This window comes from Hyaena hyaena, unplaced genomic scaffold, assembly GCF_003009895.1.
Source record: "Hyaena hyaena isolate Hyena2069 unplaced genomic scaffold, ASM300989v1 scaffold_1891, whole genome shotgun sequence".
NCBI classification, from domain to species: Eukaryota; Metazoa; Chordata; class Mammalia; order Carnivora; family Hyaenidae; genus Hyaena; species Hyaena hyaena.
In genome coordinates this window covers 87105-104163 of record NW_024082524.1, presented here as the reverse complement: position 1 = coordinate 104163, position 17059 = coordinate 87105, and the positions used below count along the sequence as shown (strand labels likewise).

Genomic DNA, 17059 nt, shown 5'->3' with positions numbered 1-17059 from the left:
ATTTGCCTTTCTCTAAAAGGCACACCACATCTTCTTTATCCATTCATCAGTCAATGGACATTTGGGCTCTCTCCGTACCTCAGCTACTGTTGATAATGCTGCTATGAACGTTGGAGTGCATGCACCCCTTTGAATATGGATTTTTATATCTTTTGGGTAAATACCTAGTAGTGCAATTGCTGGGTTGTAGGGTAGTTCTGTAAACTGAGGGCTGATGGGGGTGGGGTGAGGGGAAGGGGGGATGGGAATGGAGGGGGGCACTTTGGGGATGAGCACTGGTTGTTATATGGAAACCAACTTGACAATAAACTATTTAAAAAATTTCTTAGTGTTTATTTATTTTTGAGAGAGAGAGAGACAGAGACAGACAGAGCATGAGCAGAGAGAGAGGGAGACAGAGAACCTGAAGCAGGCTCCAGGCTCTGAGTGTTCAGCACACAGCCCGATGTGGAACTCAAACTCATGAACCATGAGATGGTGGTCTGAGCCGAACTCAGGTGCTTAACTGACTGAGCCACCCAGGTGCCCCCTATTTTTAACTTTTCAAGGAAACTCTACTTTCCTCCAGAGTGGTTGCACCAGATTGCATTCTCACCAATAGTAAAAGAAGGTTCCCCTTGTTCTGCATCCTCACCAACACCTGTTGTTTCCTGTGTTGTTAATTTTAGCCATTCTGACAGATGTTTGGTGGTATCTCATCATGGTTTTGACTAGTATTTCCCTGATTATGAGTGATGATGAGTGATGTTGAGCGTCTTTTCGTGTGTCTGTTAGACATCTGGATGTTTTCTTTAGAAAAGTGTCTATTCATATCTTCTGCTCATTTCTTCACTGGATTATTTCTTTTTGGGGTGTTGAGTTTGCTAACTTCTTTACAGATTTTGGATACTAACCCTTTAGATATGTTATTTGCAAATATCTTCTCACATTCCGTAGGCTGCCTTTTAGTTTTGTTGATTGTTTCCTTCACTGTGCAGAAGCTTTTTATTTTGATGAAGTCCCAATCATTCATTTTTTATTTTGTTTCCCTTGCCTCTGGAGATAAGTCTAGTAGGGAGGTGCTGCGGCCGAGGTCAGAGAGGTTGCTGCCTGTGTTCTCCTCTAAGATTGTGATGGTTTCTGTCTCACATTTAGGTAGTCCATTCATCATGAATTTATTTTTGTGTATGGTGTAGGAAAGTGGTCCAGTTTCCTTCTTCTGCATGTCGCTGTCCACTTTTCCCAACATTTGTTCAAGAAACTTTTTTTTAAAATTTCCATTGGATAGTCTTTCCTGCCTTGTCAAAGATTAATTGAGATAATGTCACAGCTTTTTAAAGTCCCTGTGGACATCTTATTCCTCAGTGTTTCCTTTTAAGGTTTTGGTTCACCTATTGTTCACCCCAAGTGTTATCTACTGACTGAAGCAGCTGAAAGGTTAAATGATTGCCCCTAAATGTTTTCAGCAAGTGCCCCCAGGGAAAAGGCATTTCAAATGGGCAAGCTCTGAGTCAGTGCAAATACAGAAAGCCATGCTGGTGGGGTCATCCAGGTCCAACCAGACAGGTCAAATAATGACATTTCCCTGGGAGTGAAACTTTGCAGAGGTGCATCTCCTTTCTGCTCCCTCTGGCAGCTGCCAGGCTGCTGGCTTTCACTGCAATTGCAGGCTCTCCATAATCAAGGCTACCCACAGAGTTGGATAGAAGAGCATGAGAATAAGGCCGGTTAATATGCCACATCGCTCACTCTTCCTACTGACATTCATCTGTTTCTCTAGAATAAACATACCTGACAGTGTTGCATGCTTTTGATGAATTTCCAGAGTTGTGAAAACATTGATTCTAAAAATTTCTGCCAATTTTCTCATGGATTTTAGGGAGGACAGAGTTTTCAGAGGTTCTTCTTTTGCCATTTTGGCCGGCTTCCAGTACAATATTTCACTGTGCTTGTCTATCAGGGTGTTTGTGGCTGTGCTTGGCACTTACATGTCTCTCAAGAAATAACTTTTCTTGGTCAGCAACCATGTGAAAAGGACCACAACAGGAGCTGTAGGAGCAAAGATATATAAAATATCATCTTTGATCTCAAAGTTGTCACTCTTGAAAAAACAATCAATTTAACTGGAACATTTGAAGCGTAATGATTGCCACGCCTGCAACTGGTCACCAAAATATATCTTAATTAAGTTTAATGGGAGTTAGTTTTGGCCACTATGTCTTAAATAAAACCAGATTTTCACCTGGATATTTGTCAGCAAGCCTGGACTAATATCTCTGGTGGTAGCTAACTTCATCCCTAATCCCTTCAGGAAGCTGAGAGACTCAAATGAATGAATATGTGGATGAAGGGCTGTAGAGATCTCCCATAGGAGGAGTTAGCAACAGAGATTTGTTTGAACCACCAATTATGGTTTTCATAATTCCATAGCACCAAGTTAGTATTTGCCACTGAAATAGCTTATGTTTATATTGATGCAGCCCACTGTCCTGCTGGTTATTGATAGATTTTTGGTTAAAACGTAGAAGAGACCCAAAAGACTACCCTTCACACAGTATGGAAATACAGCTCCATCTTTCTCCTTCTGAATCAGTCTCTACATATTCAACAAATATCACTTGGCCATTGATCAAAGATTCCCAACAGTAGCCTAAAATCTGAGTTTACATACAACGAATGGCTATTTATGTGAAACCCTTTGAACTGCAAGAAATGTCTGCTAATGTACAACCAATGTGTTCAGGACTTGATTACTCAAGGTATTCTGGACCTTGGATAAAGATGTCTGTAAAGTCAAGGACCCACAAATGACAATTGTATAAGATAGACAATTTTTAATTTGAAACTTGGTTCTACCACTTCTTAGTAGGGCAAATTACTTAGTCTCTCTCAGCCTTAGATTTCCAATTTACAAAACTGAGGATAAAAATGGGTGGGGGTGCTTATTAAATGTGACAATGTTTATAGAACATTTAGTGCACTATCTGGCAAATAGCTAATGCCCCCAAAATATTAGCTCTAATTACTATCGATAGACCTCCAAAATGCCACAAATACACAAAATCTATTATTGTAATCCACATTAACAGATTCAGAATTCATTTGCCTCATTTGTCCAACAATGAGTTCCTCCCTCCCTGTGCTTACACAGATGGATGGTGGCCAGGAGAAGAGCCCCGTTTGTTTAGGATTCCCCCTGTTATGCTTTGTGATGCTGGGTGACAACAAAATCAGCTCACTTAAAATTAATGATTTTACCAAGTGCCAAATGTGCCACATCTACTGAATTTCCGAATTGTCATTTTAAGAGCTTTTATAGGATTACTCATATTGGTTACTGAAGCTGAAGTATGTTTTTGAATATGAACTCAATGAAGTGGATAGACCTGAGAAATTGGGAAAAACATCCAAAGTTAAGGGACTGAGAAATTTCCCCATGAAACTATTATTATGACCTTAAATTTGGGTTTTACCTAGGATGGAATTGTTTTAATTATGCCTGATTTATCTGGAAGTCTTTTGAACATCAATTTCTGTCTCTTCAAAGCACATGCATTTTGTGGTATATTTTTCAAATAGCTTCTCAGGTAGATGTGTTTATTTCTTGCAAAAATTAGAGTTTCGGATCAAAGACAAACATATTGAATTCAATTATTTTAAGTTGGATTAAATTTTTTTAAATCTTTTATTTATTTCTGAGAGAGAGAGAGACAGCGTGAGCAGGGGAGGGTCAGAGAGAGAGGGAGACAAGGAATCCAAAGCAGGCTCCAGGCTCTGAGCTAGCTGTCAGCACAGAGCCTGATGCAGGGCTCAAACCCACAAACCGTGAGATCATGACCTGAGCCGAAGTCAGATGCTTAACCAACTGAGCCACCCAGGTGTCCATATCTTAAGTTGGATTAAAATTGAATTTAAATTTAATTTTAAATCCAAACACATGCAAAAAAATCAAGACTTATAATTAAATTCATATAGATATTTCTGCTTCTGGGAAGATAGTAGAGGTACAGTTCCTATCCTTCCCACTAATTACAACCTAAAAGCCTGGGCACCACATATAAAATAAACATAGGACTCTGCAAAGTGGAGAGGAAAAGGCAGAACAACTAGGGATCTCAGAACCAAAGGAAGGACACAGTGGTGAATTCCTTTGGTTTTCTTTCCGTGTCATATATCCCAGACTTTGAGCTGAAGAAGACAGCTACCTAGAAATGATGAAAGGCATAGGCAAACCGATGATGATTAGGGTGAAAATGAGAACAACGAAAGAGCTGCAACAAAAGCCTGCTGTGTCTAGCATAAGGGTCAGAAAAGTGGCAGCCTTGCAAGACAGAAAACCTTTGACAGTAACTGCTCCACTTCAGCCAAACACCCTAGAACAAGCAATGGCTTTTTACCCCACTCAAACCAGCAAAGGTCTAATGGGAAGCCTAGAATTCCACATTTAACTGGCAGAAACAGGGGCCACTCTGCCCCTCTTATGTTATTGGAAATCAATCACGTGGAGATTTTGGAACTATACTTCCACCAGGCAGTAAGGAGACAACTTGCCTTTTCCCTGCTGAAATGATTTCAACACCCAGTGGTAAGGAGGCCACCCAATCCATGGACTAAAGAGAAAATGTTCCAGCACATCAAGAAATGAATTGAACTGAATAGAAATGATTATAAAACATATCAAAATTTGTGGGATGAAGCGAAAGCATTGCTGAAATGAAAATTTACATCATTAAGTGTTTACATTAAGTAAAAGAAAAAGCATCAAATCGATAATCTAGGTTTCCACCTCAGGAAACTAGAAGAATAAGAGCAAAGTGAGCAGAAGGAAGGCAGTGCTGAAGATTAAGTCCAGTAGTCAATGAAATATAAAACAGAAAACAATAGAGAAAATCAGTGAAACAAAAATCTGGTTCTTTGAAAAGATCCATAAACCTTACAAACTTCTGGGGGTGCCTGGGTGGCTCAGTCGGTTAAGCGTCCGACTTCGGCTCAGGTCATGATCTCACGGTTGTGGGTTCGAGCCCCACATCAGGCTCTGTGCTGACAGCTCAGAGCCTGGAGCCTGCTTTGGATTCCTTGTCTCCCTGTCTCTCTGACCCTCCCCTGCTCATGCTGTCTCTCTCTCTCAGAAATAAATTTAAAAAAACATTTAAAAATTTTAAAATAAACGTACAAACTTCTAGCAAGAATGACAAAATTAAGCTACAATGAATCACATTTGAACATATTTACTGAGTGACATCAATAACTATATTCACGATAGATTACATACAGTCTATTTTAGAAAGCTAAGTATCGATGTCCTCAATATGTACCATACAGTGGAAAGAAGAATAAGAAAAACATCGGACTCTTTTTATAACAACAATGAGATTTGCTTTCCAGCATAACAGATATACTATGGTCCTTCATGACAGAAACTGTTTTTTGTAATACCTCTTGTACTTAGCTCAAATTCTTTTCTAAGTGATAGAAAATATTACACAATCTTTGCACCATAAGTTCAATTCTTTAAGCTACAAATCATGTACTCGCTAATTGGAAAATCCTTGGAGACAGAATATACCTAGGGTATTAATTGGCCAGGATCTCATGTCTCATGACTCAAGTAATGGTAAAAATAAAGTATTTGGATTTTTTTTTTCAGATTTTGAATCAATTCCTCTATCACATTATTGGAAAGGTCTTGTGTTATATAGACTTGGTTGAAGGTCTTCTGCTTTTTTAAAATGTAATATATGGTGTCACAATTTTCTAACATACATTCTGTAACTGAAATAAACAGTGCTTTTTTATTTCTATTTTTAAGGCATGTGTCTATCCAAAAATTTGTGTGTGTGTGTGAGAGAGAGAGAGAGAGAGAGAAACAGAGAGACAGAGAGACAGAGACAGAGACGGAGAGAGCACACAAAAGAGTCAAGCTGTTTTATAGCTGGCCAAATTTATAACTCAGGTTCTCTTAATAATTGTTTAAAAAATCTTTGTTGTTGTTGTTATTATTAATTTCAGACAGTAGATTCTGTTGTTCTGTTTGGACAGTTAGAGAAATTTTTGCCAAATTCATCTTAAATTTGCTTACATTTCTCTTAATATTGTTCACGTTATTCTCTTTATATTTCCTTGAACACAACGAATTAGTGGCTTTTCATGTTCCTCTGCTGCTGCAAAGGGTGGAAGTGGGAAGCTGGGATGTTCATCTTCACAGAAAAATGTCCATCAATGAAAGTAGAAACAAATGACAGCACTTTTAGAAAGTGATCATTTTTCAACCACCAAATAATAATCAAATCAGGCAAGAACCAGGAACAAAAACTAAGGCTAAGAGGTGAAATTTTGCAGGGAAGGAACAGAATACCCGCATGCTATCAAAATATCATGCTACAGACTGCTTATAAGTCACAGAGGAACAAAGATACCTTTACAATGGAGTGATCTGTCCAACGATACCATAAATAAGTGATCAAACTGGGTAATGCCAAGATCAGCACCGACAACTAGACAAACTGACCTTTGAAGCTTTCAGATGTGATGTAACATGAACTACCCATCACTCATTTAATATGCTTGCGAAAAATATTAAACAGAAATCTAAAAGAGGAATTATCAGGCAAAACCATATTGTGGACACATTGGAAGCAAACGGGTCTAGGCTCTTGGAAAATGTCATTGTCATGGAAGATCTAACTTGAGAAACCGTTTAGGACCAGAAGATACTAAAGAGTCATGACAAGTGAATGCAATGTGTGATACTTGATTGAACTGTTGACTCTCAAAAGGATATATTTGAATATGGGCTGTGTATGGACTTAGATAATATTATCATGTCATTGTTAAATTTCTTCAACATGACAACAGTAATACGGTTAGACAAGAGAATATCTTAGTTCTTAGGAGATCTATTCTTAAGTAACCGGATGAAGTGTTTGGAACTTGAGTGGTTAAGCAAAAAGAAAAAAAAGGAGAGATAAAGCAATAGGATACTATGAAATCTAGGTAAAAGAATGTTCACTCTTCAACTTTGTACGTTTTAATAGAACGTTGAAAAAAAGGGATTGCTCATTTTTTAGAGCTACGTGGTAAAACATTCCACAATAAGGTAGAATGATTTCTGGTATTTTCCTGAAAATAATCTGTAAGAGAGGAAGGGGAGAAGGTCTATATGAAATGAAATTGGGTATGAGTTGTTAATGTTTGCAATCCAGTAATGGATACTTGGAGATTCCCTCGCCATTCTGTCTTGTATATAAAATGTTTCTCAAAGTGTGATTCCCCACCCGCAGCATTTGCACCACCAGGCAACTTGTCGAAAAGCAAACTCTGGGTCCCACCCCAGATATTTTAATCTGAGACTATAGATGGAAAGCTCAGCATTCTGTTTTCACACACTCTTTGGCCTATTTGGAATCTGATGCCAGCTAGAGTTCCTGGACCACAGCTCTGCCGTAATGAACTTGGAGACTGTAAGTTTGCATACAAACTCTATTTATATATGTTTGAAATTATCCACATTACAATAGGAAAAAAAAAGTGAGGAAAACAGGCATCACAGCTGTTTAGTGATCAAGTTTTAATAAAGTATCAAGACAGATAATCCCAATTTTATGCAAAAACTCCCAGAGGGTAGAAAAGAGAAACTATTCCCCAACTCGGTCTATGAGACTAGAAAACCTTGACGCTGATTGGGCACTTGGGTGGCTCAGTCAGTTGAGCGTCTGACTCTTAATTTCTGCTCAGGTCATGACCTCACAGGTTCCTGAGTTTGAGCACCACGTTGGGCTCCTCACTATTAGTGCAGAGCCTATTTGGGATTCTCTCTCTCTCTCCCTTTCTCTCTCTCTCTCTCAATAAATAAAAAAAATTAAAAAGAAAAAGAAAACCAGAAAACCTTGACGCTGGAAGCAGCAAAGATAGTATGAGAAAGGGAAACTTCAAGTCTATCTCGCTCATGAACAGAAGACGCAAAAATTCCTAAGCAAATCTTTAGGAAACTGAACCCACAAGTATCTATAAAAGATGATCCACCATAACAAAGTTACATTTATTCTAGGAGAATGAAGCTGGATTCATATTTGAAAAATATAGATGGAAGAGGGCATGAGAGGGGTTTGTGTATTGCTAATATATTCTGCTGCTTGCTCTAGGTGTTGACTGAATGTGTATGTTTAATTTTTGAAAACTTATTAATATACACAATTTTGTTTTTGTCCTCTTGTGGTTATAAACTTCACTAAAGATTTTGAAAAACGCATCTGCAAATAATAGTCACTGTATTAACAGACTAAACAGATTCTTGATCATTTCAGTAGAGACAGAAAAGTAAAATTTGATATCTATTGATGATTTTAAACATTGTTAATGTTTTTATTTTTTTTTTTGAGAGAGAGAGAGCGAAAGAGTGGGCAAGTGAGTGTGGGCAGGGGAGGAGCAGAGAGAGAGAGAGAGGGAGATACAGAATCCCAAGCAGGCTCCAGGCTCCAAGCTGTCAGCAAACAGCCTGCTGTGGGGCTTGAACCCATGAACCGCAAGATCATGGTCAGAGCCAAAGTTGGACACTTAACTGACTGTGCCGCTCAGGTGCCCCTCTATTCATGATTTTTAAGACAAACTTATTAACCTAGAAATATAGAGGAAGCCCCTTAAACTAATAGAGAAAAAGAGAGAGAGAGAGAAAGGAAAAAAAGAAGGAAGGAAGGAAGGAAGGAAGGAAGGAAGGAAGGAAGGAAGGGAGAAAGAAAGAGAGAGAGAGAGACAAAGAAAGAAAGAAAAGAAAACAAAAGAAAAGAAGAAAAAAGAAGAAACAAGGGAGGAAAGGAAGGAAGGAAGGAAAGAAGGGAGACAGATGGAGGGAGGGGGGAGGGAGAGAAAAGAATGGAAAGCAGCAAACACATTTTAATATGGAAATGTTGGCAGCATTCTATTTAATATTAGGGACAACCCAAAGAGGTCCAATTTTGCCATGTCTGTTCCACCTTGTAGTGGACGTCCAAACCAGCCAGTAAAGGCTTAAGAAACCTGTAAATTGATTATTGTACTTCTCTTCCTCACAAATTCATAGAAAACCACAGACACCTAAAGACAAATTATTAGATATCACAGAGTTTAGCATGGTGGCCAACTTTAAGGTCAATATAGTTTTTAAAATGTCAAATGGATTTCTATAAATTAGATACAATTAGAAAATGTCATTTTAAAAAGATATCAAGTACAGTATAAGAGCAACAACACTCTAGAGTATCTTGGGTGATATACATTAAAAGATGCACAAGATCTGAATGTAGAAAAGATAAAACTAAATAGTAAACTAAAGGATTAAAACGTTAAAGAAGACCCACATAAATGGAAAGACATGCCATGTTGGTGACTAAGAAGGCTGAGTGTCAAAAAGATAGCCAATTCTCCCGTAACAGACCCGCAGATTCAATGAAAATGCATACCAAATCTGTTGCAAGTGAGTTCTCAAGGAACATGACACGTTCCTTCTAACATATATGCTGGAAGGGCAAAAGGTGAAGAACAAGAATGATATGCCTGAAGATTATGAATAAGCTGTGGGGACTTGCCCTACCATCCATGGATCAAGATATCCTGATGAGAGGTAAAAACTAAGATGCTGGAGTATCGGCACAGGAATAGACAAATTTAACTACGAACCAGACAGGGAGCTCAGAAGCTGAGATATGCAAAGGCGGACTGAATTGACTCCAGGAACTACTGGACTACCAAATGTTCCTTGGGGGTGCAGGATGTCCCCTGATTGAGAATATCTGACACAAGACTATGGATGAATCTTAAAAACACACACTGAATTTTATAAAAGTAAATTACAGAATAGAATACAAAGTACATGAGTTAAAACACATGCACATGTAGTATTTCACATCCAAAGGGAGAAAATTCTGGGAAACAAGGTTTGGGGGACTACAAACCGCCACCTCACTTCAGGAGTTACTCACTGGCAGGCGTGGTAAAGCCTGCACGTGAAGAAGTGGGAGGAGTGCAAGGGGGTGGGACTTTGGTGGCTTACTTCCGGTGGACCTCGAAGCTCATTGGTCTCAGTCCACTGACGTGGGAGGAGGAAAGCTGCGCTGGAAGCTCATTAGCGTTTGTGCAAAGAGCGGGAAAGGGAGAGAGAACTGGTCTTCCCTCCCACCTCCTGTCGCTGGTTGGAGGCTGAGGTAACCATAGGCTAGCATCGGGCATACAACCCTTGTTCTAAAGTCTGGGAAACAAGGTTTGGGGGACTACAAACCTCCACCTCACTTCAGGAGTTACTCACTGGCAGGCGTGGTAAAGCCTGCACGTGAAGAAGTGGGAGGAGAGCAAGGGGGCGGGACTTTGGTGGCTGACTTCCGGTGGACCTCGAAGCTCATTGGTCTCAGTCCACTGACGTGGGAGGAGGAAAGCTGCGCTGGAAGCTCATTAGCGTTTGTGCAAAGAGCGGGAAAGGGAGAGAGAACTGGTCTTCCCTCCCACCTCCTGTCGCTGTGGTTGGAGGCTGAGGTAACCACAGGGTGGCATCGGGAATATAACCCTCGTTCTCCACACATCTTCTTTCCTCCCTCCTTCCTGTTCTGGATCACCAACTCCTTCCCCTCTCCTCCACCTCAGTGGGGTCCCTCCGTCTGCTCCTGATGTCTCACTCAGTGTCCCGCACCCCCACCCCCACCCAACCACCTCGGCATGCCTATGGGTGGATCTCTTGCCTCAGACCCCTGACTCCTAGCGTCTGGAACCTGAGGCAGGGCGTATGCCCTTGCCTTTGATTTTGATGTGGTAGTGGCAGCGCATTATTGGGCTGCCTGGAGATGAGGTGGTACACCCTGGGTTTGGAGGATGGGGAAGGTGTACCCAAGCATAACTGTTGGAGCGTGAAGAGAATCATGGGAGATTGTTGGGAGGCTGTGTAGGGAATGCATGGGTTTAAATGAAAGCAGAGAGGGTGTGCTGGTGGAAGAAAACAATTAGTGCATTGAGGAGTTGGCTGTTAACCAGATCAGGGTCTGGCATTCCACAGGGGGCTCAACAGGGATCTAGTCAATGACTAATTGAAGGGATGAATAAGACATAATTATCAAAGGAGGGGCTTGGGATCCAGCAGCATAATATAATCTCACGGGGTACAAAGGAGTTTCTGCTTAAGCGGGGGGAGAGAATAGTTAAGATTACAGTGGGGTGCAGAAGAAGATCAGAATGGGAGGTGAGAGGAAATTTGAATGTAGGATGTACATGAGACTAATAACAGAATTGAGTGCAGGAGCCATAGAGTCATGAGTAGGGAGTGAATAAATGCAGGAGGTTAGGGAGACAACAATGGAAGTGGTTGCCAGGAAAAATAGGTATAGCAGAACACAGGATGACACATGAGGAGGGGAGGGCAGGAATCGTTGAAGGGGGCACAAGACTGAATGTATATGCCTAAACACGGGGTCTCTGTAGAGTGAAGGTAGGCAAGGAGAATGATGACTCGATTGAAAGTTGACAGGAACCATGCCACGAGTTGCCTGGAACGAGGCTTTGCGTGAGTGGAGCCTTCTGGGAAGGAGGCTGTGTGAGCAAGAAGGGTGGGTGCGATCCGATTTCAGCGGTGAGCTGGATGAAGAAGAATCCAGGCACCTCAGGTGGGGATTGTGAAGGGCAGAGGAAGTACGTTGAGGGTAGGGGATCATGTGGCCATCCTGACATCCATTCCTGGCCCTAGAACCATGGATCCCAATGAAATGCCTGCTGTTCCCTGCTGGACCTCTGACCCCCTCACTGGGCTTGAGACTGGAGCCCCATGGGGGATCGAACTTGGCCCCAAAAGAACTGTAAGTCGCTGTGCCCGCTGCTACAACCACGGCCTCGATGAGCAAATCAAGGACCAGGAGCACTCCTGCCCCTTCCAGGCTTGCGAGTGTCACAAGTGTGCCTTCTTCTCGTGAGTATGGTGTCTGACAGTGGGGGTGGGGGAATGCTTCTCTAAACGTGTCTGACTGTAGACTGGAAATCCCCCACTTTAGGGAAATCTTGCCTGCTGAGAGTGCCTTGAAGAGGGAGCAGGGGGCATGCCTAAAGAGGCACCTGACTCAAGGACTGATAATGAGTGGAGCCTCCCCTACCAAAGCTCACAGCCATGTCCAGAAGTTGACCATTCAAGGAGGAGTTGTCAGTGAGTGTCTCTGGCCAGGGAGGGCATCTGGGTTTGGGTGCAGGGAGCACGAACTGTTCTGCCACCAGTCCTACTACCCAATTTCGATGTGGCCTTGGCAAGTTACTCCTTGGGGCGTTAGATGCCCCACTCATAAAACTTCATCAGTATAATCTACCAAGTGTTGGTGGGAAGGAGCAATCTGGAGGGTGGAAATGGTCCACAGTGAGATGAGACCTCAGATTGGGGGTGAGGTAGAGTGGGGTGGGTTCAGGGGGGAAAGGCTCGTCTAACGTGTCCTCAGCTTTCCCCAGCTGGGAAGGAGAGCATCATGTCCCAGTTTGAGGCCCACCCCTGTGCAACCCCGGGGAGGAAAGGAGAGTCTGGGGGCTGTGAGGAGGTTCCCATCTCAGCCACTGCCCAGACTCTTTTCTCTTTGTCCTGAAGACATGGATTCCCTCTCTAGCCCGATTGCAGCCTGCCATATGATTTTGGGGAAATAATACTTCTCCTTGGGCCTCAATTTCCCCGGTTGGAAAATAAAGAGCAGGAACTGACTGGTCCTCAAGGTCTTTCCAGCTCTGACATTCTGGGCTACTATCTTCATCCCACAACATACCCACGTCTCCTCTCCATGGCAGGCCTGGTACTGACACTCCACCCTGCGCTCTCTGCTCCTGCAGGCAAGCACCCAAAGAGGTCTGCTGATTGGTCAGGCCCCAAAATCTTTGTCTCTATATTGGACTCCAGCAGCCTTGAAGATGCAACTGACAACTTCTCTTTCCAAGAAGACCCACAGGACCTCTGCCCTGTCCAGCATGTGCGTAAATTGAGAACGACCACAGAGCTAGCTATATACTGTGTTATTGCATGGCCAACCTTTGTGCTTGATGCCATGGGAGATACAAGGGGGAAGTGGAGGTGGCGACTGATGAGGAGCAGAAAGAGGGGGAGGAGAGGAGCGGGACCAGAAGTCGGAGGCAGAGAAGGACGAGGTGGAGGAGCAGGAGGAGGGGAGGAGGAGGCAGCATCTCAGACTAGTGGGCAAGGGCAGGGTTCTCCCAGCCTTGCCATTTCCTATTTGTGAGACTTTGGACAAGTGACATTACACTTCCAAGCCTCCATTTCCTTAGTGGTGTACTGATGGGGACAATATCATAAGCCTATAGCATTGACAAGAGGACCAGGCCAAGTTGTGCCACATAGCAGGACTTCAACGAATGGGTGCTGTTATTCCACATGAAACAGACTGATGGGATAGAAGGTCCCGCTGAAAGGCGGGCCATGGTGGTGAGGGCCACAAAACCCAGGGGAGAGTCCAGAGGCCCTTAGAGAAAGCTTCCTGGAGATGAGCCAAGCTGGTCCTTCAAGTTCCATGGGGATTGGGCAGTATGGAGGTGAGAACCAGTCCCTGGACAGGGACAGTCATCACATCTCTCCAGGTGCTTTTCAGGTTAAAGTGCAGACACCTGTATTTTCCCACACTCGTCACTGTTGCCCCGAGAGTTTTGAAACTGCTGGCAGGAATGGGTGTCTCAGGAAAGATATAGAGGAAGGACATAGAAAGGAAAGCTGGCCAAACAGGGGAAAGGACTTGCACAAGCCACAACGACTAATGGCCAGCAGGCACTCAGATTCCCACATCCAGATACTGCAACATCCTGGCCCTGTCTGTGTACTGGTAATATGTGTCTGCCAGAGGGTTTGATCCCCTGGCCTCTCCTTCCTTGTTTCTAGATGCTCAGCTCTGGCCCTCCAGCCATGTACCACCCTTGACCCTGTCCTCACTGCGGCCACAGATCCTGGAAAATAGCGGGGTCCAGGACCCAGGCAGGGGCCAAGCTTAGTACATGGGAAGGGCAGATGGCCTTGGGGTGGGTGGGGCCTTGAGCGGAACCGGGAGCTGAAGAGACAATTGCAGAACATGGGGAGGCATGGTTTTCAGTTCCCATTCTCTTACACCCTTTCCATTGCAGGCTCCTGTAACTTCTGATCAGGACTCGATTTCTGCCTCCTCAGAGTGGCAGCGGAAGCTGGAAGCCGCTGAGGCTCTGCTGATGCTGAGAAACTCCTCTCAGGCATCTTCTGGCCCCATTCCCCTGCTCCAGCCTTGCACGGCAGCAGGTAGCCTGGTCCCTGAAAGGAGAGCACAGCACGGGGTGGGGATGGTTGGGAAATGGGAGGACACTGTGGTAAGCAGGGCCTAACTGAGAGGTATGGGTTGGTGGGTTGAACCTCCTTGGGCCCAGGCACCCAAGCTCCTCAGCCTGATGCCAGAGATGGTAGTTGGTGGTTGCTCAGTGAACCGTCAGAGCTCCGTGCTCAGCAGGAAATGCCCAGTGCCCTGGTGTCAAGAGACAAGGAAACTGAGGCCCTGAGAGTGGCTGGGCATGCAGCATATCAAGTGGCACGCCCAGGTCTCCTCACTCCCATCCCAGAGCTGTCTTTTTCTTTTTAATTTTTTTAATGTTTATTTATTTTTGAGACAGAGAGAGACAGAGCATGAGCAGGGGAGGGGCAGAGAGAGAGGCAGACACAGAATCCAAAACAGGCTCTGAGCTGTCAGCACAGAGCCCGATGTGGGGCTCGAACCCACGAACCGTGAGATCATGACCTGAGCCAAAGTTGGACGCCCAACCGACTGAGCCACCCAGGCGTCCCCATCTCAGAGCTTTCTAGCCAGACCTCTGCAATATGCTGTGGTGAGCTCTTATACACAAGTGATAAGAGCCTAGCCTGGAGGGAGATCTTGTCTCTGCCTCCAGTCTAAATGTCGAGCCTGGATGACTTCACTAGTTGTGTTTTGTGGCTAAATTTTTATGATCAGTCTGGAGAGGAAGGACTGAGGTCTGAGGAGACATAGAGTCCTGGGAAGGTTGAGAGGGAAGGCTGGGCACTCCCAGACCAAAATGTTGGATGGGGTGTGGTGTTTGAGTGAAGCAGAAACCTTAGAGGAACTGCTGGAATGGAAAGGGATGAGGCTGGAGAGGCTACTGGTCACAGAGGTCTAGAATGCCAGGCTTAGGAGCTAGACCCAAAACTGTGGGTGGTGAGGAGCCAGGGAATGTCTGAGCTAGGGAAGAGTATATTCAATTATCCCAGGCTTGACTAAAAAAAAAAAAAAAAAAAAATATATATATATATATATATATATATATATATATATATAGTGACTTTGATGGAGAGATTGGAGGAGGCAAGAACCAAAATGAACACATCAGTGAGGAAGAGTTCTGTGCTGTCGTCCAGGTGACAAAGCCTCGATTGGGTAGAACAAAAAAGAGGGGAGAGCCAGGAGGGGAAATGAATGTGACCTGGCTCTAACGTCTTCCTTTCTATCTGCAGCTCCTGCTGGAGATAGAGGACTCCAGCCCTCTAGCCCTTCTCTCTGACCCAGGCTTGGCAGATCCATTTCTCTTCCTACCGGCTATCTGGAGTGCATCTCGCTCTTGAGCTAGAAACCCATAAGAGGAGGCCTCAGTAGAGTACTGCCTATTTATGCATTTACAAAATGTTTAAAGTCCAAAATGCTTAACGTGTTTTTCTTTAACCTCTAGGTTCTTTTATAAGCTTTCCAGGCTCTTTTTATGATATGGGGCAATTCCTTGGCTGAGAGTGGATATTCTTGCACCCCCCCCCATCCTTTAATGCCTAGATTCTGGGGCCTTTTTATGTCTCTTATGAAAACAGCTTCATGGGGTCTAAGCTAGTCAGTCTCTAAATAGGGTTCTGTGGGAGGTCATATGTTCATATGTAAGAGTTTTCATTTGACTCATGATTGCAAACATACCCATTCACTCATGTATGTACCCATGCTTGTCAAAATATAAGGGTGTTTTCATTTTGTGTCTAGGTTTGTGTGTGTGAACAAATAATAAACTCTTATTGTTGTAAGGCACTGAGATATAGGAGTTGTTTGCTACCACAGTATAACGTAGACTCTCCTGACTCTAACAGATTTGTTCAATTTACTTTTCTAAGTGAGAATCGCCTTACTCAATAACTGGGCTTCCTTAGCATGACTAGACAAGAAAAGGGTAGTGAAGAAAGGGGGGATAAAGGTTTTCCTCATTTAAAATAAGTGCCTACCTTCTGCCTGGCATAGACTGTTTCCAGCTGGCCAGAGGGCCCCAAATTGAGTTGTCTGCAGGGTCAAGCAAGTCTTATGAATGAGCAGAGCAGGCCAGATAGACTCTGGCCAACTGACAGTGCATGCTCTACCTAAGGGACCAGCTGCCACCTGGCTCCAGCCTATTGTTGTCATGTGGGGATGTGGACTCCTCATTGCTACATCTCCTGATTTTTCAAGAGACGATGGATTTCTAGATTTCTATGTAAAATATCTCAGTTTTAAAACATTGGCTCTGGTTTTCTGTACGTGGGCCAAAGAAAACATCCATTCAAGCCCACTATAGCCAAGTGAATGCCAGTTCAATTCTAGTCCAATATGTATTTTACAGTGGCAGACACTGAAGGAAACCAGGGCCAGAAGAATCAAAGAAGGAACATGAATTAGACCCAGAACTTACTTTTGAAGGACCCACGAAATATGAAGAAGAATCATTATCATTTATTTATTTTGTGCCCACTGTATGCTAAACACATACAGCCTCACAGCAGCTTTCTGAGCTAAGCATTATAACCACCCTTTTACCTATGAGGAAACACACTGTATGAGTACAGGTAAGTTGCACAAGTGTTTTAGGGGAAATTTATAACCAAAGATGGATGGGGGATGACTCCCTTCTCTTTGCCAGGTCCTAAATTAACTAATAATTTCATAAATTTTAAAGAGTAAATTCTATAAAGTAGCAATTATGTTACCTGCATTATACTGAAAACAATCATACTACATACTCAAAACTCATCAATCTCTCATTACTTTTCCTACATCTTGATGGTATGTCTATATACATATACCATTGAGTGAAAGATTCAAAACTTGAAGCAGTA

The 17059-nt window shown here is 43.2% G+C and overlaps 1 protein-coding gene across 1 annotated transcript in view; it reads left to right on the top strand.

Moving 5' to 3' along the window:
- The window catches only part of LOC120226892 (doublesex- and mab-3-related transcription factor C2-like), a 44332-nt gene extending 28328 nt beyond the window's left edge, over positions 1-16004 (top strand). The window contains exons 2-6 of the mRNA XM_039225062.1: positions 11678-11896; positions 11979-12127; positions 12790-12926; positions 14083-14230; positions 15452-16004. Coding sequence (XP_039080993.1) covers positions 11682-11896; positions 11979-12127; positions 12790-12926; positions 14083-14230; positions 15452-15498 — 696 coding nt within the window. The 5' untranslated portion in view covers positions 11678-11681 and the 3' untranslated portion in view covers positions 15499-16004. The remainder of the gene's footprint in view (positions 1-11677; positions 11897-11978; positions 12128-12789; positions 12927-14082; positions 14231-15451) is intronic.
- Positions 16005-17059: the final 1055 nt, after the last annotated feature.